Source organism: Colossoma macropomum, unplaced genomic scaffold (assembly GCF_904425465.1).
Source record: "Colossoma macropomum unplaced genomic scaffold, Colossoma_macropomum, whole genome shotgun sequence".
Taxonomy (NCBI): domain Eukaryota; kingdom Metazoa; phylum Chordata; class Actinopteri; order Characiformes; family Serrasalmidae; genus Colossoma; species Colossoma macropomum.
The window spans coordinates 12,075,873-12,097,823 of NW_023494800.1; the positions used below are offsets into that span (position 1 = coordinate 12,075,873).

At 38.8% G+C, this 21,951-nt stretch overlaps 1 protein-coding gene across 2 annotated transcripts in view; it reads left to right on the forward strand.

Annotated features, from left to right (window-relative positions):
* Positions 1-21,951, forward strand: part of pnpla7a (patatin-like phospholipase domain containing 7a) — a 29,622-nt gene that overhangs the window by 3,464 nt on the left and 4,207 nt on the right. The window contains exons 5-32 of one of the 2 annotated variants that reach the window (XM_036587845.1): positions 805-884; positions 1,224-1,312; positions 1,559-1,699; positions 1,891-2,050; positions 2,431-2,511; positions 2,640-2,768; positions 3,626-3,706; positions 4,429-4,567; positions 4,644-4,727; positions 5,678-5,763; positions 5,871-6,023; positions 6,366-6,443; positions 6,611-6,816; positions 7,657-7,788; positions 7,956-8,079; positions 12,260-12,373; positions 12,482-12,548; positions 13,307-13,456; positions 13,727-13,790; positions 14,374-14,542; positions 16,577-16,759; positions 17,206-17,324; positions 18,922-19,078; positions 20,432-20,548; positions 20,633-20,702; positions 20,802-20,918; positions 21,265-21,413; positions 21,499-21,651. In XM_036587845.1, coding sequence (XP_036443738.1) covers positions 805-884; positions 1,224-1,312; positions 1,559-1,699; positions 1,891-2,050; positions 2,431-2,511; positions 2,640-2,768; positions 3,626-3,706; positions 4,429-4,567; positions 4,644-4,727; positions 5,678-5,763; positions 5,871-6,023; positions 6,366-6,443; positions 6,611-6,816; positions 7,657-7,788; positions 7,956-8,079; positions 12,260-12,373; positions 12,482-12,548; positions 13,307-13,456; positions 13,727-13,790; positions 14,374-14,542; positions 16,577-16,759; positions 17,206-17,324; positions 18,922-19,078; positions 20,432-20,548; positions 20,633-20,702; positions 20,802-20,918; positions 21,265-21,413; positions 21,499-21,651 — 3,392 coding nt within the window. Of the gene's footprint in view, positions 1-804; positions 885-1,223; positions 1,313-1,558; positions 1,700-1,890; positions 2,051-2,430; positions 2,512-2,639; positions 2,769-3,625; positions 3,707-4,428; positions 4,568-4,643; positions 4,728-5,677; positions 5,764-5,870; positions 6,024-6,365; positions 6,444-6,610; positions 6,817-7,656; positions 7,789-7,955; positions 8,080-12,259; positions 12,374-12,481; positions 12,549-13,306; positions 13,457-13,726; positions 13,791-14,373; positions 14,543-16,576; positions 16,760-17,205; positions 17,325-18,921; positions 19,079-20,431; positions 20,549-20,632; positions 20,919-21,264; positions 21,414-21,498; positions 21,652-21,951 lie in introns of both variants that reach the window. The other variant, XM_036587844.1, reaches the window with a different exon arrangement.

Genomic DNA, 21,951 nt, shown 5'->3' on the forward strand with positions numbered 1-21,951 from the left:
ACAGTCGAGACCTGTCTTTTATTTTTAAAAAATTTGGCACATAATGAAGCGTAAATCATGTCAGCTAAGGTCCTGTATAGTTGCACATGACCTGTAGGAACAAAATTCCGCTCAAAACTGGATCAATTGGTGTCTTCAGTTCTCAAACAATTATTGTTGTTGAAAGGAAATGTGCTGTAACACAGCGATAAACATGCTTCTGTAAAAAACACTGTTTTCTGTTTTTATTAGCATTTCACATACTGTCCCAACTTTTATCTAAATCATGAAAGGCCATAGAGGTGGGCGATATGTTAAAACGTAAAAAAAGTTCTCAATTATTTGTATTCAACATTTGCTGCACCACAGTAAATCCATTTAAACAGGACTAATTATGCTATCTTTGTAGTCAAACATGCAATTGGAAAGTATCTTTAGGTACTAGTGATATTCACAGTATGCTCAGAAAAGCATATTGTGACGTTATTTAACATATATTGCTCAACCCTAAATGGGCTGCGTCTAAAACACTAGATTTAAGCCAGTAAAGGAGAGCCTGTGTAAACAGCTACCAGTGGGTAGCAACTAAGTAACAAGTAGCTGATTGAATGTCAGCTTGTTTTGCCAACTTTTTTGTTTTTAAACTTTTTTCCTGTCCTTTCTTACACATTCTGTTGTTGGCAAATGTTAAATTTGAAAAGTCATTGGACTAAAAGTTTTCATTTGCCTTTTCAAAATGTGGCAGAGATTAAATAATAAAATAATGTTGCTATATCACACTGTTTTTAAAATAATATATTCTGTACTCTGCTATGTATTTTGCAGGTCAGCAGGCAGGTACCCCTCGATATCGCTTCAGAAAGAGGGACAAGGTTCTTTTCTATGGTAGGAAGATCATGAGAAAGGTCAGTCATCACACAAAGCTTCCCACTATGACCTGCATTGTGGTTCCTGAGCCTGTTTCTCAGTTAGTTATCTGATAGATCTTTCCTGCCTCTCATTCTGAACTACACTTTTCCTCCAAAGTCTGTGACAAATCTGCAGTTCAGTCTGAAAGCTCTAAAATCATTTAATACTTTTCAGATTTCTAACTATTTAACTATGTTAACTATGTTAACTATTTTTGGCCACAAGATGGCAGCATTCCATGTTTTATGTGACATTAGCAGACTGGAATACACGCAATGCATGTGGTTTGCTGCGTATTTGATTATTCACTCTCTTTTGCCCTCTTTTTCTTTTAGGTCCAGACTCTGTCCTCTACCCCATCGTCTAACTCAGTTTCTAAGCAGCGCCTACGGAAGAGACCTAAAGTCCTAAGCATAGCTCGCAGGTATTAATTTAATACACTTTTTTATTTTTAATACTTAATTTTTGATAACTTTTTTTTTTTTTGGGTGTGTATGTCACTCTGACAGCAACGTGTTACTGGAACATAGACAAATGACAATTAAAAAAAACATAGACAAGTGACTGTTGGCTTTGGTATGACCCTGTTTTTAGAATGGTGTGTTATTCAGGCTTGGAACGCTGTTCAGTGGTGTGTGACTAAGCCATACTGTGGCGTTGTGTTGTGCAGGATCTTGCGGATAAGGAAGGAGCCCCCAACTCTGCAGCCCAAAGAGCCCCCTCCCTCTCTACTGGAAGCAGATCTCACAGAGTTTGATGTGCAGAACTCAAATTTGCCCTCTGAAGTGCTTTATATGCTTAAGAATGTCAGGTGAGTACATCTGACAAAAGATGTTTTGTACAGATGTTTTCCATAGAAAATTATATCAAATCCAATCACACACAGATGTAAAGGGGAAATTATTAGGACACACCGCATACGATTTATGTAGCTCATATGACTGCTACCTGGGCAAAGTAGGTGAAATGTGTTGTAACTGTGAAGTTGTGTGTGTGTGTCAGGGTGCTAGGTCACTTTGAAAAGCCGCTGTTCTTGGAGCTTTGTCGACACATGGTGTTCATTGAGCTGCAGGAGGGCGAGGGGCTCTTTAGACCAGGAGATGATGATGACAGCATTTATGTGGTCCAGGATGGAAGACTGGAGCTGTGCATTCATGAAAATGTGAGAAAAAACAGCACCTTGCATAGATCCACAACCCCAGGCATTTTTTGAAATTGCTGAGTCACTTTGTTGTATAACATTTGAGGATTTGTTTTGTGCCCCATGTTGTGTTACAGTACAAGCCTGCTTAAAGGGCCCATATCCTACATTTGTCTGGCATTTATATATAGCACAGTTTTCATATGTGAACTGTACACATGTTAAACTCTTTTATTCCAAAGAAAACTAGAAAAATGTGTTTTAAGTCTTCGGTAATGACCATATGTGAACATACAACAAAAATATTCTCTAGAAAGCTAACTTGCACACACTCTGTCACACCTACAGATAATGAGCTTTTTGTCATATTTGTGTTTGGATGATTTTGTGTTCCCTGGTAGGATGGAACAGACCCTGTGGTGAAGGATGTGCTGCCCGGAGACAGTGTTCACAGCCTGCTTAGCATTCTAGACATCATTACGGTGAGTCTCTATATCTCTGTCTCTACTCTCTCTCCCTCATTCCTTCTTCTAACTCCAGCGCAGAGAACTTAATTCTTAATCCTTCTTTCCTCTTTTTCATCCTCCTCCTTCGCTCTCTCGTTCCCCAGGGTTATCCTGCTCCGTATAAGACGGTGTCGGCTCGCGCAGCAGTGCGCTCCACTATCCTGCGCCTGCCTGCCTCAGCTTTCCAGTCGGTGTTTGAAAAATACCCGGAGACGCTAGTGAGGGTTATACAGGTACAGGCTCAGCCCTCACTCACACTGAGACATGCCACAGCACCCCCATCAATAGAGGTGCTGATGGTATAGCATGTGCAGTACAGAGACCAACCTTTTATTTCTTTAATTTTATTTAAAAGATTTTTTAGAAAATATTAAAATTTCCAGTATTTTGAACATTCACCTGTGTTTTAATTGGAATGCTTATTCTTTTTCAGAGACTTGTTTTTCAAGTTTAGTCTTAGAAGTTGGTTGTATTTTTTTCTTGTTATTATCTAAGTAATCTCAAACACATTTGGTGATGTTGAGGTCTGGACTTTGGAGTGGACAGTGCTTTTACTTTTTTGACCATTTCCTGTATTCAGTATTCCTTTCAGACCCATAGCGTTGAGTTGTCTTCTCACAGTAGAAGGATGGACAGATCTGTGAATTTCTTTTCAGATCTGAAACCAAGTGGAGCTTGATTTTCCCCTCAAAGATGAAAGTAGATAAAGTTCTGTTTATCTGATGCAGACAGTTTTGGTGGTCTACCAGGTCTTGGATATTTGCTCGGAGTCACTTTTTTTTTTGTATGTTTTTTTGAGCTCCAGTTTTGGTTTTCTCCTTTTTTATGCACATGCATTGTCTTCAATGTCTTCAAAAATATCTCCTGAAAAATTAATAACGTGTTCTTAATGGTCATTTTGACTGGAAATTAAATAAATAAGGGATGGTCTCTGATGTGAAAAGTACAGACCGAAATAATCAAACCTGTATGAACATGTTAGGATTAATTCCAGGGCTCAAAGAATTGAACAAGTAAAGATGCGTTTGTGCTAATAATAGATAATAATAACAAAAACTGCCCTTTGTTTGTTGTGGCTCTGACTGTTCAGATAATCATGGTGCGGCTGCAGAGAGTGACCTTCCTTGCTTTGCATAACTACCTGGGACTGACCACTGAACTCTTCAATCCAGTAAGAAAACACATGTACATCCTCACTCGCATACAATGCAGTCACTTCCGGAGTGAAAGGCATTGGTGCACACTGTCCTAATCACACTCATGCACAACCCCTCAGAGTTATTTCACGCTACGTTAACCCCAGCATCATAATCACTCCTGACTGTAAGAGCCATAAAGTGCAGTGAGAATGAACGAAGCTAGTCATGAGGCCTCAGTTCTCATTTAAAGGACACTGGCTTTACTGCCCTCTGGACTGTGATGGCCTATCAGTCTCAGCCATTTCTTTTCCCACCTTAGCTGTGACTCAAATCATAGCCCATCACTCTGCCTCTCATTCCAGGAAACCATTGAAAGCCAGTGGCAGTTGAGAGCATTGTGCTCAGAGGAAGTGTGTTGTCCTCTGCTGTATGACTTGTGGGCTGGTTTTCCTCTCCACTCACTAGAGAATGCTCTTTAGCCCTGTCAGCATATTGTGGCAGGGCGATTTATTGTGGGTTAGCACTATGCCCTGTATATAACACCATATAAACCAAGATTAATTCTCATACACAGCACATTGCACTTGTTTAATTTGGTGAGGTCATTGTGGTTGTGCCTTACGGTAAACATAACTTGTGGTACATGGTAATAAAAGTTTGTATAAATCCCAGTGACCCTGCACATGAATTGCTCTTCATGAAAGTAAATGGAGGAAATAAAAGGCACTTCACTCTGTGTGCTGTGTGTTGACAGGAGAGGCAGGCAGTGCCTCTTACTGCAGTTAATAGCGTGATTGCTGAGGGGAGCCCCAGCCGTGTGCCTCGCAGGCCCCACTTTCACACACCAGTCTTTGAAGAGCACAGCCAGGGGCATGCAGAGTCTACAGACTCAGGTACACACGCAAACACAAACAAACAAACAGAAATAGTGATGAATTATTTGCTGATATATTAACTACTTTTGGTCAGATGGAGGGAAGACCAGTTCTTCAGAGAACTTGTCCATAGCTGTCAGGAAGCCTCGCTCAGTTTCCATGCCAGTGGATATCACAGGTAAAGCCCACCTGTTGCAGCATACTGTAGCACACATAACATTCATCCACTTCATCAGATCTTATTATTCTTTTAAATCGGCTTTCATCATGTTTATGTTTTGCCTGTGCACTGAGATGGAGAGTTAGACCTTTAGAACCCTAGGCTTATTATTCTTATTTGTCACTACCTTGAAAATGATATTGAGTTATGGAGTGTATTTGAGAATGAAGTGTGAGTCCACATATGGGTCCATACAGTTTAGGGCAGAGGTCTTCATATCCAGACCTTGTATCCAGCTTTAGGTCCTGGATTTTGTAGTTATTGGTAGGTAGGGGTGGGCAGTATGCCGATATCGATCGTCGTAATAAATTACATTACAGTATCTCACACTATGCTTCTCTGAACACATTGTGGATATCATCAGTACAATGACCAACTGCATGTTTCATTACAAAGAGAGTATAATTAACTGTTGAAATGTGGAATAAAATCATTATATTCATATTGTTTGGTAGTTTTTTTTTTTTGTGTGTGGCCCAACTGGTTCTTTGTTGTCTGTTTCAACTTATCAAATCTTGGAAAAACTAAATATTATATCATATTAATATATATATATATACATATATATATATATAAATAATAATATATTTTGATGCGCATTGTGTATCGTGAAAATGTCAAAGTATTGTAATGTTATATTTTTGCCATATCTCACGCTCCTGTTGGTAGGTATGACACTAGGTGGCCATTCAACAGGTCATTTAACTTATAGTTATTAAATTACAGGACCGGAAACTAGATTAAAAGTCTGGATTTTAAGACATCTGGTTTAAAGAGTTAATATTGTAAGCTGAATCTGGAAAGTCCATTTATACTTTAAAGCCTGGCTTCAGACTCAAGCTTTGTAGTTTGGTACTCAAAAAGGATTATTCTGAGTGTCTGCTCATTCTGAGCGTTTGGCTCTGCAGGAATGGCAGGAAATGACCTGAGCATGGCATATGAGCGAGCCAGAGTGACCATGGAGGAACCACCATCCAGCCCTGTTCTATACAAGGTACTGCTGCTGCCTTTTTCTACTGATACACACAATCTTTCTGCTTTACGCAAAAGAAAAATTATGCAGTTTTTGCTGCTTTTTTCTCTTTTTTCATTCTCTTTCAGTCTATTCTGAAGAAGACTGTGACCATGCAGCACACGCCGTCTGCGGTATTTCATTACACAGACAGCGGGGGGCGCTCTGATGTCCACCCGAGTAAAGTGGGCGCCATCTTCCAGGCAGCCAAAAAAGACCTTCTGGGGATTATCCAACTGCAGGTGAGTTTGTTTGACCTTTTGCAAAGGATTTAGGGCCTCAATCATTCCAACCTTGTTTATTGGGTGAAAAAATGCATAGGATACTTTTTTCAGGTCAAGTGACTTACAACAAATTAAAAGAAAATAATAGAATAATAAGAATGCCAATAGTTAGTAATTCTGGCTTAGTATGCAACACTAAAGACCATGTAGAGGTCAGGCTGTGTTATGGATATTTCTAAGGAGTTGTTTTTGTGTGTGTTGTTCTCATAAACAAGCGAGTGTGATTTGAAATATAAATTAGCAAGTTTATTTGTGCATATGACTTTTTTTTGACCTGAAATAACTGTGCATGTGGTTCAGGACCCCAGTCTGCTGGAGGGCAGAGTAACTCTACACCAGGTGAAGGCTGGCTCAGTGGTGGCACGTCAAGGAGACCAGGTACAGGAGCTGTCCAGTCTAAGAAGTTTGATCAGTGAGACTAGAGGTTACTTTGAAGGTCTTTTGTTAAATTTTCTTGCCTTAATAGGCAAAGTATGTTAGAGTGGTGTGTATGAATTTGTAGTGGCATGTTTTTTTATTTGTGTGTGTGTGTTCATGTCCTGCAGGAAGTGAGTGTGCAGTTTGTGATTACTGGATTGCTGCATGTGTATCAGCGAATGATTGACCGTGAGGAGGAGACATGTTTATTTGTGACTCATCCAGGAGAGCTGGTGGGCCAGCTGGCCGTGCTCACGGGAGAGCCGCTCATCTTTAGTGTGCGTGCTCACCGTGACTGCACTTTCCTCTCCATCTCCAAAACCCACTTCTATGAGTATGTGCCACATACAAACATCCTCCCCTATACAAACACTACTGGCCCTTTACCAGACAGGTGGCTTACAAGACTAGACCAACATTTTTTCCTGTTGTCAGTGTTTTCAAAAATGAATTTACCATTTGTTGTTGTCGTCGTTGTTCTTGTTGTTGTTGTTTTGTGAACTGTGTGCTTCTGACATAAGATACATTACATAAATTACCTCCTATAGGCTTCCGCATGGCTTAAAACATCTAGCTTAAAATTCATAATGGTCCTGTACAAAAACACGTTTAATGTATTAAAATACCTTACTCACAACATTCAGAGGAGTACAGAATAGTGAAATAGTCCCGAGCATGTTATAAAAAGTTTTATTTTTTTCTATTATCTTTTTATGTCGTGTTTTAGATTACAAAGTTTCAGGATTAACATTACATTTGCTGTAGACAGGCAGATCCTTAAGTGGGATGTGCCTCCTCTATATAGTCATGCATATGAATGTAGGGTGTTCTGGGTAAGGTTCCTTAAAATAAAGAAAAATAAAAGTATAGAAGAGATGCAGAAAGATGAGATGTAATTAAGCAGCTAAAATTAGCAATGTTTCACAGACCAAAACAATACGAAATATGAATAATGGCTGACTTTCAGAGTTGATGATACTATAAAAAGTTTTACATTCATTTCTCCAAAAGTAACTGCTTTAAGATATTTTTAACCAAGATTACAAGATTTTCTGTTTTTTTCTTTTTTATATAACAGTTTAGCATTTACTGCTTCATTAAAGCTGATGCATGTGCGTAGTAAACACAGATGCAGAATAGGTCATTAACGTGATGTCATTTGTGTGTGTATCAGGATCATGCGTGCAGAGCCCACAGTCGTGCTGAATATAGCTCACACCGTAGTGCGCAGGATGTCCCCTTTTGTCAGGCAGATTGACTTTGCTCTTGACTGGATGGCTGTGGAAGCTGGTCGAGCAGTCTATAGGTACAACATCAACTCTCTTCATTTTTTTTCCACTCTGCTGCTTTTCTTCCCTCCTGGCCTTTTGTCATAAACAATAACCCAAAAAATTACTCAGACCAAAGACATTCTGTTCAGCATAAGTATAAATTGGACTGTGTAGGTAAAGTAAGATTTCTTTCTTCTCTCAGGCAGGGCGATAAATCGGACAGTACATTCATAGTTCTGAGTGGACGCTTGCGTTCAGTCATTCTAAAGGACGATGGGAAAAAGGAGCTGACTGGAGAGTACGGAAGAGGAGACCTCATCGGAGTGGTAAGCCTTCTAAATGTAAATGTATTAAAACTGTAGGAAGTGCATTTGCAGTAGTCCATTACCAGTACAGTAAAATCGTGTTTAGCGCAACAAAACATTTAATCGCATTAAACTGAATTAATAGTTCTTGAAAGGTGCACTTCTACTTAATTTATTCTACCACCTTTCATTCTGCCCTCTTTTCACTGATTTAGTTTCAGCACCCTCCTTCTGCCACTGGTAGCCTAATTTTTGTACATATATCACTCACTTAAGTCTGTTAATATAAACCCATTTTCAAAACATTTGGGACACTGTGCAAAATGTAAATAAAAACAGAATGCACACATGGAGATCATTTAAACCCTATGTGTGTATATATATATATATATATATATATATATATATATATATATATATATATATATATATATATATATATATTGATAGCATATTTTATATATAGCCTAGCCTAATTTTTGTACATATATCACTCACTTAAGTCTGTTAATATAAACCCATTTTCAAAACATTTGGGACACTGTGCAAAATGTAAATAAAAACAGAATGCACACATGGAGATCATTTAAACCCTATGTGTATATATATATATATATATATATATATATATATATATATATATATATATATATATATATATTGATAGCATATTTTATATATATATATATATATATATATATAAAATATGCTATCAACATGCCTCAAAAAAAGTTGGGACAGGGGTGTATTTACCACTCTCTTGCATCACCTCTTCTTTTAACACTCTGTAAGTGTTTGGGAACTGAGGAGAACAACAGCAGTAGTTTTAAAAGTGAAATTCTTTCCCATTCTTGCTTGATATAGGATTTCAGCTGCTCAACAGTTCAGGGTCTCCTTTTGTCATATTTTACATTTCATAATGCGTCAAACGTTTTCAATGAGTGACAGGTCTGCAGTTTAGCACCCGGACTCTTTTACTACCGAGCTATGCTGTTGTAATACATGCAGAATGTGCTTTGGCATTGTCTTGCTGAAATAAGCAAGGCCGTTCCTGACAAAAATGTATTCTGGATTGCAGCATACGTTGCCCCAAAACCTGTATATTTTGTTCAGCATTAAATGTTGCCTTCACAGATGTGCAAGTCATCCTTGCCATGTGCACTGAACCCCCCCATACTATCACGGATGCTGGCTTTTGAACTGTACGCTATAACAAGCCGGATGGTTCCTCACCTTTTCAGCCTGAAGGGCAAAAAAAGATCAAATTTTGATTTGTCAGATTACAGGACACTTTTCCACTTCGCCTCAATCCATTTTAAATGAGCTCAGGCCCAAAGGAGGTGGCGGCGTTTCTGGATCCTGTTTATATATAGAATTTTCTTTGCATGGTAGAGTTTTAACTTGCATTTGTGGATGCAGTGTTGAACTGTGTTCACAGCCAGTGGTTATTGTAAATGTTCCTGAGTCATGCAGTGATTTCCACCACAGAATCATTGTCTGTTTTTAATGCAGTGCCACGTGAGGGCCCAAAGATCATAGCCAGCCAATATTGGGTTTCAGCCTTGTCCCTTGTATACAGAGATTTCTCTGGAGTCTCTGAATCTTTTAATGATGTTATGTACTGTAGATGATGAAATCCCCAAATTCTTTACTCTTTTACATTTGAGAAACATTCTTGAATTGTGGCACTATTTGCCCATGCAGAGTGGTGAACCCATCCTCATCTTCACTTCTGAAAGACTCAGCCTCTCTGGGATGCTCTTTTATACCCAGTCATGTTACTGACCTGTTGCCAATTAAGCTAATTAGTTGTGAGATGTTCCACAAGGTGTATTTTTAGCATTAAACAACTTAACCAGTCTTTTGTTTCCCTGTCCGAACATTTTTGAAAAAGTGTTACTGCCATCAAATCGAAAATGGCAGTGGTAGTGTTTTTTTTCAAAAAACAGTAAAATATCTCAGTTTTAATATCTAGTATGTTATCTCTGTACTACTTGCAGTCAAATAGAGGGTTTAAATGATTCGCACATCATTGCATTCTGTTTTTGTTTACTTTTTTGTAAACTCTTTTGTTGTCTCTTGGTGTTGTAAGTCACTGGATTTAAATGCATTAATATCTGTTAAGTTCCATAATGGTAAAGATCTGTTAGCTCTTAAAATAACTAAAAATGATCATAATTAACCAGAGTTGCTTTAATAGCTTTAACAACATCCCACGAAATGCATGCCCAAGTCCAGTACAACACTGATGCTTATCACTGAATCTTATTACACGTGAACACATCCACTTCTGAGGTGACTGTTCATTCATCACTGAGATATATAACTGGCTCATCACAATGATTTATCAGTCTACATGTGCTTTAGCAGGAGCTTCAGTGTTTCTAAGCAAGCTATTTGTTAAGTATTTCTTTATGCCGCCTAACGAGTGTATTTTCTGCACACTGTGCTGTGATTTTAAAACAACTAATAAACAAGTATTGATGTTGTTTTGAAGATAGTGTTTTATAATTGAGTGGGTAAGTATTTCTTCTGTAATGTAAAAAAGAAAGTTTCCTGAGTACTGCAATTCCAAGATGTAACAAGAGCTGACTACAGATACTTCATTTCTATATTCTGAATACATATTCTATCACATCTCAAGCCTGCCTATTAACGTAATCGGAGAAAGTAGCAATTAAAGCATAGCAATAGGACATTTCACAAATTAAGGAACATATACATCCATCATCTTTTCTATTTTATTGGAAAAGAATTACAGAAGTGGTGGTAAATGCTCTTGGGTTAAGACATTGTAATTTGCTGTGGCTTCTTTTATAACACAGCTGTTTATCTATAGATGACCGTGCTTATCCTGCCAGGTCAAGCTTAGAGGGCAAAGTGATGTGCTGGCTTTTTTAGTTGTGCAATAGTGACATTCGTTCACATCGATTGATTAAAATATAGATTTATTTAAAAGTCATCATTCATATTACATTTGTAACAGATTGTTTTGTACATATGTTCTTGTGTACTTGTCTGCTTTGCCCCTCTTCACATTAGTTTAGGCTTAAAAGGATTGAACTTTATTCAGTGGGGGGAAAAAAAATGAAAAGTTGAGATTACAACACAACACTAGAATGAACATGAATGTCCCACTTTCAGATTTGTGGGATGTTTAAAAGTAGCAGGCCTGTTTCTTTGCATGAGTTTTCATTAGCTTGGCTGTATTTATCAGGTGTTAATGGGTCTGTGGCCTTGGGAAAGGAACCAGAGGTCTTAGGTAACACCTTCTCTCCCGGTGATTCCCCCGGATGGCTATTCATACCCTCTGTATTCTGATTGGTTAGTGTCTCATGCGTCTCCGTGGTGATGTCGATGCTGCTAAGAATACCTGTCCATGCTGATGCCATGGTTACACACTGCGAAGATTGGCGTAAATGCTTTGTCTGGGGACACAGTGTCATAGGCCTCCTAATGTGCAGTTCCAAATTTAGTTACTGTACTTTCTACGTCATGGCCATCTTTATAAAGGTCAGGGTCCTAATGATGCTGTTTTCAGCTCTGAGATCTATTTGGGGAATCTTGTAAACATTTTCAGTGGTGCTGCACTGTTTCCGTTCATGTGTGTCCCACTTTGCTAAAAAAAGCAAACTATGTTATTTTAAAGTCAGGGTAGAAAATGAATAACAGAGTAAATAAACAATGAGCTAAGTTTTAATATTAATTCAACTTTAATAGTTAGTCATGTATGTAGTTTCAGCATCAGTTTTCACACTATTGTAAGCTATTTAAACCCAAGGCAGATTTTTATGTGGAATCTGCAGATTGAGCTCACATCATTTGTTTTGAAACATTTGACTGAAGGATGATTTCAGTCAAACATCAGAATAAAAATAATACTCATCTCCATAGAAATAATATATACAGCAACAGTACATTTGTTGATACTGTAGTTATTTAGCATTTCTGGCTTCAACAATCATCCAGTTTTTGATCTAAATATATAACTTAACTCCTGCAGTTATGGTTTTTAATTTGGATTCAAAAGTTCACTTTCAGTATTGGACTTTTATGATTAGAGACTTTGCAGAGCTCTAATTTAATCTAAAGTAAAACATTTTAGTGCTTTCACTGCAGCTAAAACAATGTTTACAGTGGCACATTACAAATGCATAACTCATTGTGTTCATAATGTATTTATATATGTGTGTTTGAACAGGTGGAGGCTCTAACCCATCAGAACAGAGCCACTACGGTGCATGCTGTAAGAGACTCTGAGCTTGCCAAGCTGCCAGAAGGAGCGCTCAGCTCCATCAAGAGGAAATTCCCTCAGGTGACTGATCCACTACACACATCTTTTGGGATATGGGCTCATTTTACACCTCTGATACTTTCATTTTCACTGTTTTTTTCCCTCCCTCTCCCTCTTTGGTGTCTTTAGGTGGTCACACGGCTTATTCATCTGCTTGGACAGAAGATCCTTCAGCAGGTTAATGGACCTCTAACAGGTGTGTACTTGTGTGTGTCTGTGCTGATTCTGTATATAGAGTTAATATATCGAGTGTAGTGATATACTGAAGCTGTGTTTCATTGCTCTAAAGAGCAATTTCCTGGGCACAAATTAAGCCTAATTCAACAGTTGATTAAAATTGCTGATGTAATTTTGTGAAGAACCAGGCTTAATATTTGGCAAATTGCCTTACTGAGAAAATATTTAACGCTCTATAGCTCTAAAATGTTTAAGAATGTTGTTTTTTTAATTACATTTTGCTCCAAACATGCAGTCTGCAATTAGCCAGTTTATAATTTTAACTTTTTGCTGATCTCTGTCACAATTTTATGTTATGATGTGAGCCTAGTAAGTGCACTTGTGCTGTATTTAAATGCTGATTCTACACCTAAACCAAAACATCACAGCATAATTATGCCTGAATCATTTTGCTAAATAGCCTGTTGCCTCTTTCGATGCGGCTATTTGTTCCATTCAAGCTATTTAAATAGACCATTGATTTTCTTTCAAGGATTTAAAACCCTAGTTTGGCCCATTAAAGAGCAAATAATATTATTTGTATTTTGACTTGGGATAGCAAAAAGTACTAGAAGTGTGCGACTGTGGTTTATCATTTAGCCTGCACAGAATGAGCTCCATGTTTTTGAAAAAAAGTCTAATAAAATTTGGCTGTAAAGAAAGTGAAATCGACCGTAAAAAAATCATGATCAGTGAATTCCAGTGGCTGATTAAATCATACTGATTCTGCTTTTTCAGCACGCAGTCTGGCTTTCCACACCCCAGGCAGTAAGTGGGATGCTGGGAATCCTGCCTCTAACCTGTCCACTGTGGCTGTACTGCCCGTGTCTGAGGAGGTCCCTCTGACTGCGTTCACGCTGGAGCTGCAACATGCTCTGATTGCCATCGGTAACAGCAGACCTCTTCAATTACATTCAGCTGGACAGGGTCACTGAGTTGATCATGACCAGATAAGGCATTAGTGATTCAGCGGATCATTGATTGTCACATTTCATTTATGCGCTGTGAGACTTTTCCAGGAGGATTTCCGTGGCCTTAACTGAATTATAACATGTTCCGGAAAGCCGTGGCATAAGCTGTTCACAGAGTGCAGCATATGAATAAATGAAATTACTTTAAAGTTGTTGCTTTGCTTTACAATTAAAATTGTTCCTCCAGGTCCCACTCTCCTCTTGACCAGTGACATCATCAAACAGCGTTTGGGATCTGCAGCACTAGACAGGTGTGTCACCAGTGTGATACTTCAAATGTGCAAATGTGTGCTCATGTTTTGATTGTTTAACACAATGAAGTTTACTTATGCAATGTAAATTAGTAAAAGAATGAGCTGCTTGCTGACTGACTTGAAACAACAAATTCCCAAACTTCTCTTTACACAATGAAGCGGTTATTTGACTAAGAGGATGAAAGGATTTGTGTTGAGTGATATGTAAATGCATAACACAATGAAAAACACAAGCAGGGATTCCTCAGAGATACCGTGCACTCTGAGTAATTTCTCTCTCTTTTTCTTTCTCCTTCTTTGTCATATTGGTACTGGTGTGGTTTTAATGTGTCTCATGACTAATTTCACTCTTTAGTTCTTTCAGATAAATCAGCAGTTATCTTTGGTGTCATCAGAACACGGCCTTAACAAGGTCCATTTATATCTGTTAATCAGACATCTGTCTGTCAATCCAAAGGCAAATCTTTCAAACCAAAGCCCCTATCAGGGTTTAACATGCATTCACTGAGCCATCCTTACCTGTCATTCCAGTAGTCAGCAGTGTGAATGTTTGAGACTCACCTAGCCCTTCCTCCCTCAGTGTGCATGAGTACAGGTTGTCAAGTTGGCTGGGCCAGCAGGAGGACATTCACCGAATTGTTCTGTACCAGACCGACAGCTCACTCACACCCTGGACACAGCGCTGCATCCGCCAGGCTGACTGTATCATAATCGTGGGACTGGGGGAGCAGGACCCAGCAGTGGGCGAGGTACATCATATAATCACTCTGATTCTGCAAGAATCTAATCAATGTGTTCATAATTTTTTTGTAGATTTTATAGTGTTACAATGATTAATTTTTAAACAATTATCAATTTTATTATACAGAGAATGTCAGGTAGTGCAAGCAGAGTTTAATAAAAGTGTATAAACACTCAAATTTAAAGTTATTTTTTCCCAAATAAATAAGAATTGTTTTAATAATAACACATAGTCATGGTTTTCCACAGCACAACTGAACCTAATGGCTTAAAATTACTTTAAAAATGACTTAAAAACTTTTGTTAGTATTTGTGAAAGGACTGCTCTCCTTGGCGTTGCAATATTGACATTGAAATACCCTGCCCATTCATCCCAAAACCATGACAGAATAGAAAGTTTTTGGTTGTGCTGCATGACATTTGACAGAATTTATAGGCAAAATTTTTCAATGAGTTCAATACTTCTGAAGTATTCCTATTTTTTAACCTATTATGATTTTAAAGCTTTCAAACTTAAATCTTTGAAGACTTTAGAAAGCTTAAATGCCTCCTTAAGTGCAAAATAATAAAGTATTTTATTGCACCGAAAATGTATTTACATGAAGAAGGTATTGTAGAATAATGTGATATATATATATATCATGTGTTTATTCAATTATTTATTAGGAAAATAATAGACTAAAAAATGTGTGTAATTGACTCTTATACTGAAGTAGTTCAACCAGACTGTCATAGAGGTGATCACATGTCCTTTTGAACCTAGCTAAATGTCATTTTAAAGGACCATTGCAGGAAGAAGCTCCCTACCTGAATTTGTTGAAGAAAATGGTACATTTAGAAGAAGTCAAGCATATTTGGTCCATAACAGTTCTAAATGTAGAATAACTTTGTCATAGCATACATATTCACTTGCATATAGTTGGGATAACAAAGTTCCTCTTGACTCTAGATTTATAAAGTTGGGTGGTTCCTGTTGCAATAAAGCCTTTTAAATGAAAACAAATCCATGGTGTTTAGGTGATAAGTTTGAAGTCTGTCACAGGTTATAAGGCATAAAGCGCTATGATATCCATTGTTTTGAGTATTGAAGGAGTTCCTTATAGATTGTGTGACTATAATCCAGCATTATCCAGGACAGGTGTTTGAGCTATTTTATTTTTCTACTTTCTTTTCTATCGAAAGAAAAAACAGGCTCAATTTTTAACTAAAATCTGAGCTCATTTGTTAGTTTTCTGGTGCCTCGTCAATTTTAAAAGACTGCTTTTAATAAATCCAAATGAGCAGATGTTTATAATTGAAACACTAAAGCAAACAAGCCATGTAAAATAAAAACATTGCAGTCTACAAAGCAGATATACACGGCCTCCATAAGGGCTGCTTACTGTGGTGGGGTTTGTTCCAGGTACCCAGGCGCTGGCAGCCCAAGCTGTCTGTTTGAAGTGGGATTAGAGGTGTGCATGGAACAGCAGCCCCCATTGATCGTGTGTTTGCTGCTGGGTTTAACTGACTTGAGGGCTAAAGCAGTGCTGTGTGAATATGGGAGTTGAATCTGAGACGTGGTGAAATGGGCCTGTCGTTGTGGAAGTAATTATGTCCATGGAGAAGTGATTTGGAGAGGGAAAGCCGGTGTCCTCGGAAAGGAGGTACAGACAGCCCTGGAGAGCAAATCAATATTTAGACACAGACATTAAATAACCTTCAGGAAGAGGCTGGCTTCTGCTTTCTGCCACAAAATGTATAGGCCTATTTTAGCCACAATCCCCTTTGTTGCTTTGGTATATGTTTTTTAAATTCAGTTTAGCCTCAACAGCACAGAGGAGATTAGGGCTGCTCAGCTCATTTGCTCAAACACACCCAATTAAACTCAACAGTTAATTACCAGGTAGGTGTGTTAGAGCAAATCACCAGACTGTGTGGGACTGTGCTGGAGTTTCTCAGCCCTGGCCTCAACTCTAAATGCAGTCTCTCTGATTTATGATGAAAGCCCCGTCATCCAGAAGCCCTCAATATAACACCTGACATATTCCTGTCTCTCATTCCAGCTGGAGCGGATGCTGGAGGGCAGTGCTGTGAGGGCTCAGAAGCAGCTGGTGTTGCTGCACCGTGAGGACGGTCCTCCACCCACAGGAACGGCAGAGTGGCTCAACATGCGCAGCTGGGTCCCTAGACACCTACACCTGTCCTGCCCTCGCAGGGTCTTCTCCAAGAGGAGCCTTCCCAAACTGGTAACACGTACAAAAATGTTCACTTTTATACCGTATGAGAATTTGGGGTCATGCATTTGTCCCATTTGAATTATGTATATGGGTGTCTGTGTCCATTTTTCTGGTCCTGAACACACACACTCACACACACAAGCATACATTTGCAGCTGCTTAATGTCAGGTTGCCCATTTCAGAAGGATTAGCTTAAATTCCTCCCTGACTTTCTCAGCTCTGTCAGTCATTATTAGAAATGGTGGAAGAGTATTTGGCTACTTAGGCATTTCTATGCCAGGAATTGGTCTCCCAGAGCCTTGCAGTATTAGAAACATTAGGAGCATCACTCATGAAATGCCTCATGCAGCATCCCAAAAGTCAAGACAGCGCTCTACTTCAGTGTTTTAATTATTAACAGCACACCGAAGATTACTACACATCAGTCACAGTGCTCCGTGTTCCTTCTTCATAGAGGGAGATGTACCAGCGGGTGTTCCAAAAGCAAGCAGACCGTCACTCAGACTTCTCCCGGTTGGCACGAGTACTGACAGGCAACGCCATTGCTTTGGTGCTGGGAGGAGGAGGGGCCAGGTATCCACTATTTTAAATACAAATTATAAAGACGAAAGACAAGTAACTGAATAAGTAGAGGTATTGTTGATTAAAAGGGATAGGGTAATAGTGGAGAGCCCCTGTATGACATTATTGTGAAGTATAAAAATTGCAAACATTGCAAAAAGTGTTGACCCTACATTTACATACACTCTATGTCCAAAAGTATCCAGACACACCTCCTAATTAGTCAATTCAGCTACTTTGAGGTGCTGACACAGACATTAAAAAAGCATTGTCAACAAAACATGATGCTCTGGAGCAGCTGCACATGGGGTCACCATGCCCAAAGCCGAGCGTCAGCTAGAAGGATATAAAGCTCCCCAGCACTGAGCTGTGGAGAAATAGATTTGCATTCTCTGGAGTGGTTGAACACCATCAAACACCTCTGGGGATGAATTGGAATGGCATTAGTGATCCAAAACTAATCATCCAACATCAGCAGCTGACCTCTCACTAATGCTCTTGTGGCTGAATGGAATCAAATTACCATACCACAGCAATATTCCAACATCTAGTGTAAAGACTTCCCAGAAGAGTAGAGGCTGTTACTGCAGCAAAGGGGGAACAAACTCTAAATGATTGATTTTAAAAGAAATGTGGGATGAACAGGTCCAAACTTTTGGACATGTAGTGTATGTAGCAGAGGCTCTTATTCAGAGCGATTTACAATGTAGCATTAGGAGTCTCGCTGATGAGTTTTGGTATAACCCTACCAGTGCACATAGTATGTTACTGTTTATCTAATCAAATGTCAATGTTTGTGCCTCCACATTACTTCACTCAAAATATCACAATAATATATTTTATCAATTTTCGACACCTCTATTGAGTAGTTACTTGGAGTTGGAATCCGTGGCACTTTTTGTTGACTCAAAAATGGTTTTAAAATGTTTCTAATGTATTTAGAAAAAAGAGCACAGTTTTTCTCAAATGCCCTTGATGTCTTTCTTTCTTTTCTGTTCATGCATTTCCTTTCTCTTTTTTTAAGTTCTATGTTCTTTTAAATCTCCAGTTCAGTTTCAGTTTGGTCTTTACCTTCTCTAGCTCTCTGTCTCCCCCCTCTTTTCTTGTCTGTCTTTCTCTGTCTCCCTCTTTCCCTCCATTTTGTTCTGCATCTCTCTCCATAATTTACAGTTCTGATGATCTCTTTGTTTGTCTATCCTGTCTCTCTTTGCGTTGTGCAGGAGGTGCTTAAAGGTTGGTTTGCCATTCTCTTCCTCCTCTCCCCTGTGAGACAACCTTTGCTTTGCACAGTGTAAACATTATTCTCCTCATGCTCTGAAGCTTGGACAAGTACATTCTAAAGATGAATCAATACACTAGTTCTAAATCTATAAGACAGGGTCAAGGTCAGAGACAGTGTTATCTGCACTGATGATGAAGAATCATTTGGCCAGTTTGTTTCACTAAACTTAATATGTGAATCCTGTCTTGTATCCTCAAAATACGTTGTTAAAAGATAGTCATCTTTGGTGACAGAGGATAGTGAAGCAGTATGAAATAATGTGCACTAAGAATCGCTGTACTCTTCTTTATTACCTCCACGCTGCACTCCCTGTCATTTCTGTCTCAGGGGTTGTTCTCAGGTGGGAATCCTCAGAGCGCTCACTGAGGCAGGAATCCCTGTGGACCTGGTGGGGGGTACCTCTATCGGTGCCATGATGGGAGCCCTATACGCTGAAGACCGCAGCTACAGCAGGATGAGGATCCGAGCCAGGGAGTGGGCTGTGGTCAGTCTGTACTTACTTTCACACTGGAGTACCCCTACCTTGTCTTGTTACCCAATGCCTTGAGTAAAAGGAGATTTTAACTTTGGAATTGAATAGTCTGAAATCTGTTATCGTCCGCTTCCAATCAGATTCTGCTCTGAAGATGTCAAAGTCAGATATGAAAGACATTTAAAAATCATTTGAAGTTGTCCTTTCAGATTTAGGCTGTATTTGTTTAGTTCCATTTAACAAATGACATGAATCCCATTTGAATTCCCACCTTGCTTTGTGAACGCTCCCCTTGTGTCTGTGACAATTGTGGATATATTATATCTAAAGGCTAAATCGCTTTTGGCGATTTTCCTCCTCTAGCACCCATGATAAACTTCTTCAGCTAATTTATTGATCTTGTCATGAGAATACATCTATGGGGAGAATACATCTATGCCATCAACAAAGGTACATTCCCAAATTCCTCTAGTTTGTGCTCTTTTAACATTCAATTGATAACACAAGCAAAAGGTAATACTTTAGGTAACACTTTATTTTGGAGGTCCTTTGTAGATGATTAATAAACTCTTCGCAGATTATCAGTAACACATCAACAACATAGTGAAGTAGCAGTAGTGTAGCATTTGAATACATTGTAAAGTCTTGTAGATGTACTGTTGATACATTACTTACATTAAGTAAATGTACTGTTAATGTCACTTCCATTACCCCAAACCTAACCCTAACCCTGGCCCTAATACTAACCCTAACCTTAACCTCAACCCAAAACCTAATCCTAACCCTCGTATGTTTTTGACATGTTACTGAGAGTCCGTTGAGTGTTTGTTTCATCTAAAAGGACCACTCAAAATAAAGTGTCACCTAGAATTACATTAAATGTATATTTTACAGTAATGTTTGTTTTTACCACATGTAATGTGTTCTCTACACACGCAACACACCTCTGCATGTTTAATTGGACTTCTTTGGTGGGGGGATTTTTAGCCTTGCTAACTTGCGTAAAATCCATGGGCTGATGATAGGCTTGTTGTCAATTTGGCAGTATTGATGAGTACACCATCATCCCTACTTTAAGCTCAGCCTTCATGAGATGTTGGTCCTAGTTGCCCTCTCATTATGAGATCATGTCTGGCTCTGTGAAACTACTAATTAATAATCCTTTCCTTAGATGAACTTGGTGTGTCAGAGCAGGCGAATACTAAACTACTCAGGGTAGTGCTACACTAGGAGCGGGATAGCAAACCACTGTCTTAAATTATTCAGATATGAACCAGTGCTGACTGAGCCAGCACTGTTTTGACTGTGTTGCTTATATAAACAGCAATTTCCACTTTAACTGTCATCTCTTTTCAACTTCTGAAGGAGATGACATCAGTGTTTAAGAAGATTCTGGATTTGACATACCCCACCACCTCTATGTTCTCTGGAGCAGCCTTCAATTCCAGTATCAATACTGTCTTCCAGAATAAGCAAATTGAGGTAGGAGACAAGCTAGCCTCACCCAGGTGGGCAAAGAAACATGGTTAATAATGTTTTACCACTTTTTGTTTTCTTTCTCTGCAGGATCTGTGGATCCCTTATTTTAACATCACCACTGACATCACTGCTTCAGCCATGAGAGTGCACACTGATGGTTGGCTGACCTTCTTCACTCATCTGCTGTTTTTTTTTCTGTACATGTTTCATGTCTGTTCAGTAAGCAAACTTGTTTTTCTCTCTCTGTCTCCCTCAGGCTCTCTGTGGAGGTATGTGCGTGCCAGCATGTCTCTGTCTGGTTACCTTCCACCTCTCTGTGATCCCAAAGATGGACATCTCCTCATGGATGGAGGCTACATCAATAACCTGCCTGGTCTGAACTTTTACTGCCAGCCATACAATTTTACAACTACAATGCATAATCATAAAACATTTTATTAAACATATTATTAGGCATATGTAATTCTTATGCAGCTCTCAGTATTTGAATTCATTGTTGTTGCAAATGGGAAACAAAATGTCCCTATACAAATGGAAACTTTGTGTTTAATTGTATTAAGACATTACAAATGTATTTCTGCCTCATGTTTTGCTGCGTCACTCACTTTTTAGAATTTTAGGAGTTAGGAGTCTTTATTTAATTTGGACCTATGAAAGATGTCCTCTGCAGTAGTCTGTCGTTGGTGTTATGTAACTCATCGATTTTCTCTGTCTTTTAGCGGATGTGGCACGGTCTATGGGAGCTAAGGTTGTGATTGCCATTGATGTGGGCAGCCAGGACGAGACCAATCTCACTAACTATGGAGATGCCCTGTCCGGATGGTGGCTGCTATGGAAACGTCTCAACCCTCTGGCAGAGAAAGTCAAAGTAAAGGAAATTGGATTTTGGCCATGTGTAAAATAAAAAATTAAATGACTTTGCAAGCCTTGTATTGAACAAATTTTGTGTTTAGGTGTTGAACATGGCTGAGATTCAGACTCGACTGGCTTACGTGTGCTGTGTGCGGCAGCTGGAGTCCGTTAAGAACAGTGATTACTGTGAATACATCAGACCCCCCATCAACAGATACCGCACTCTGGAGTTTGGCAAGTTCGATGAGATTGCTGTAAGTGGCTTTCTATCTGACCCTTATTATTATCTTAGTCCTACAGCCACACACACCCACACATTTTCTATTTCTTACTTTAACCCACCACTTTGACATGTAAGACTTACAGTATTACCTAGTGCAGCAGCTAGGGTGTAAATATGCATTGTAATTGATTTCACTGTGTTCATTTTGGATGTTATAATTGATTATAATAAGTATACTTATTTTTTGACCCAAACAAAATTCTTAGGCTATTTCTAAACATAAAAATCCATAAAAATGTCTCACGCACTGTTTTCATTGCCTACATTCAAT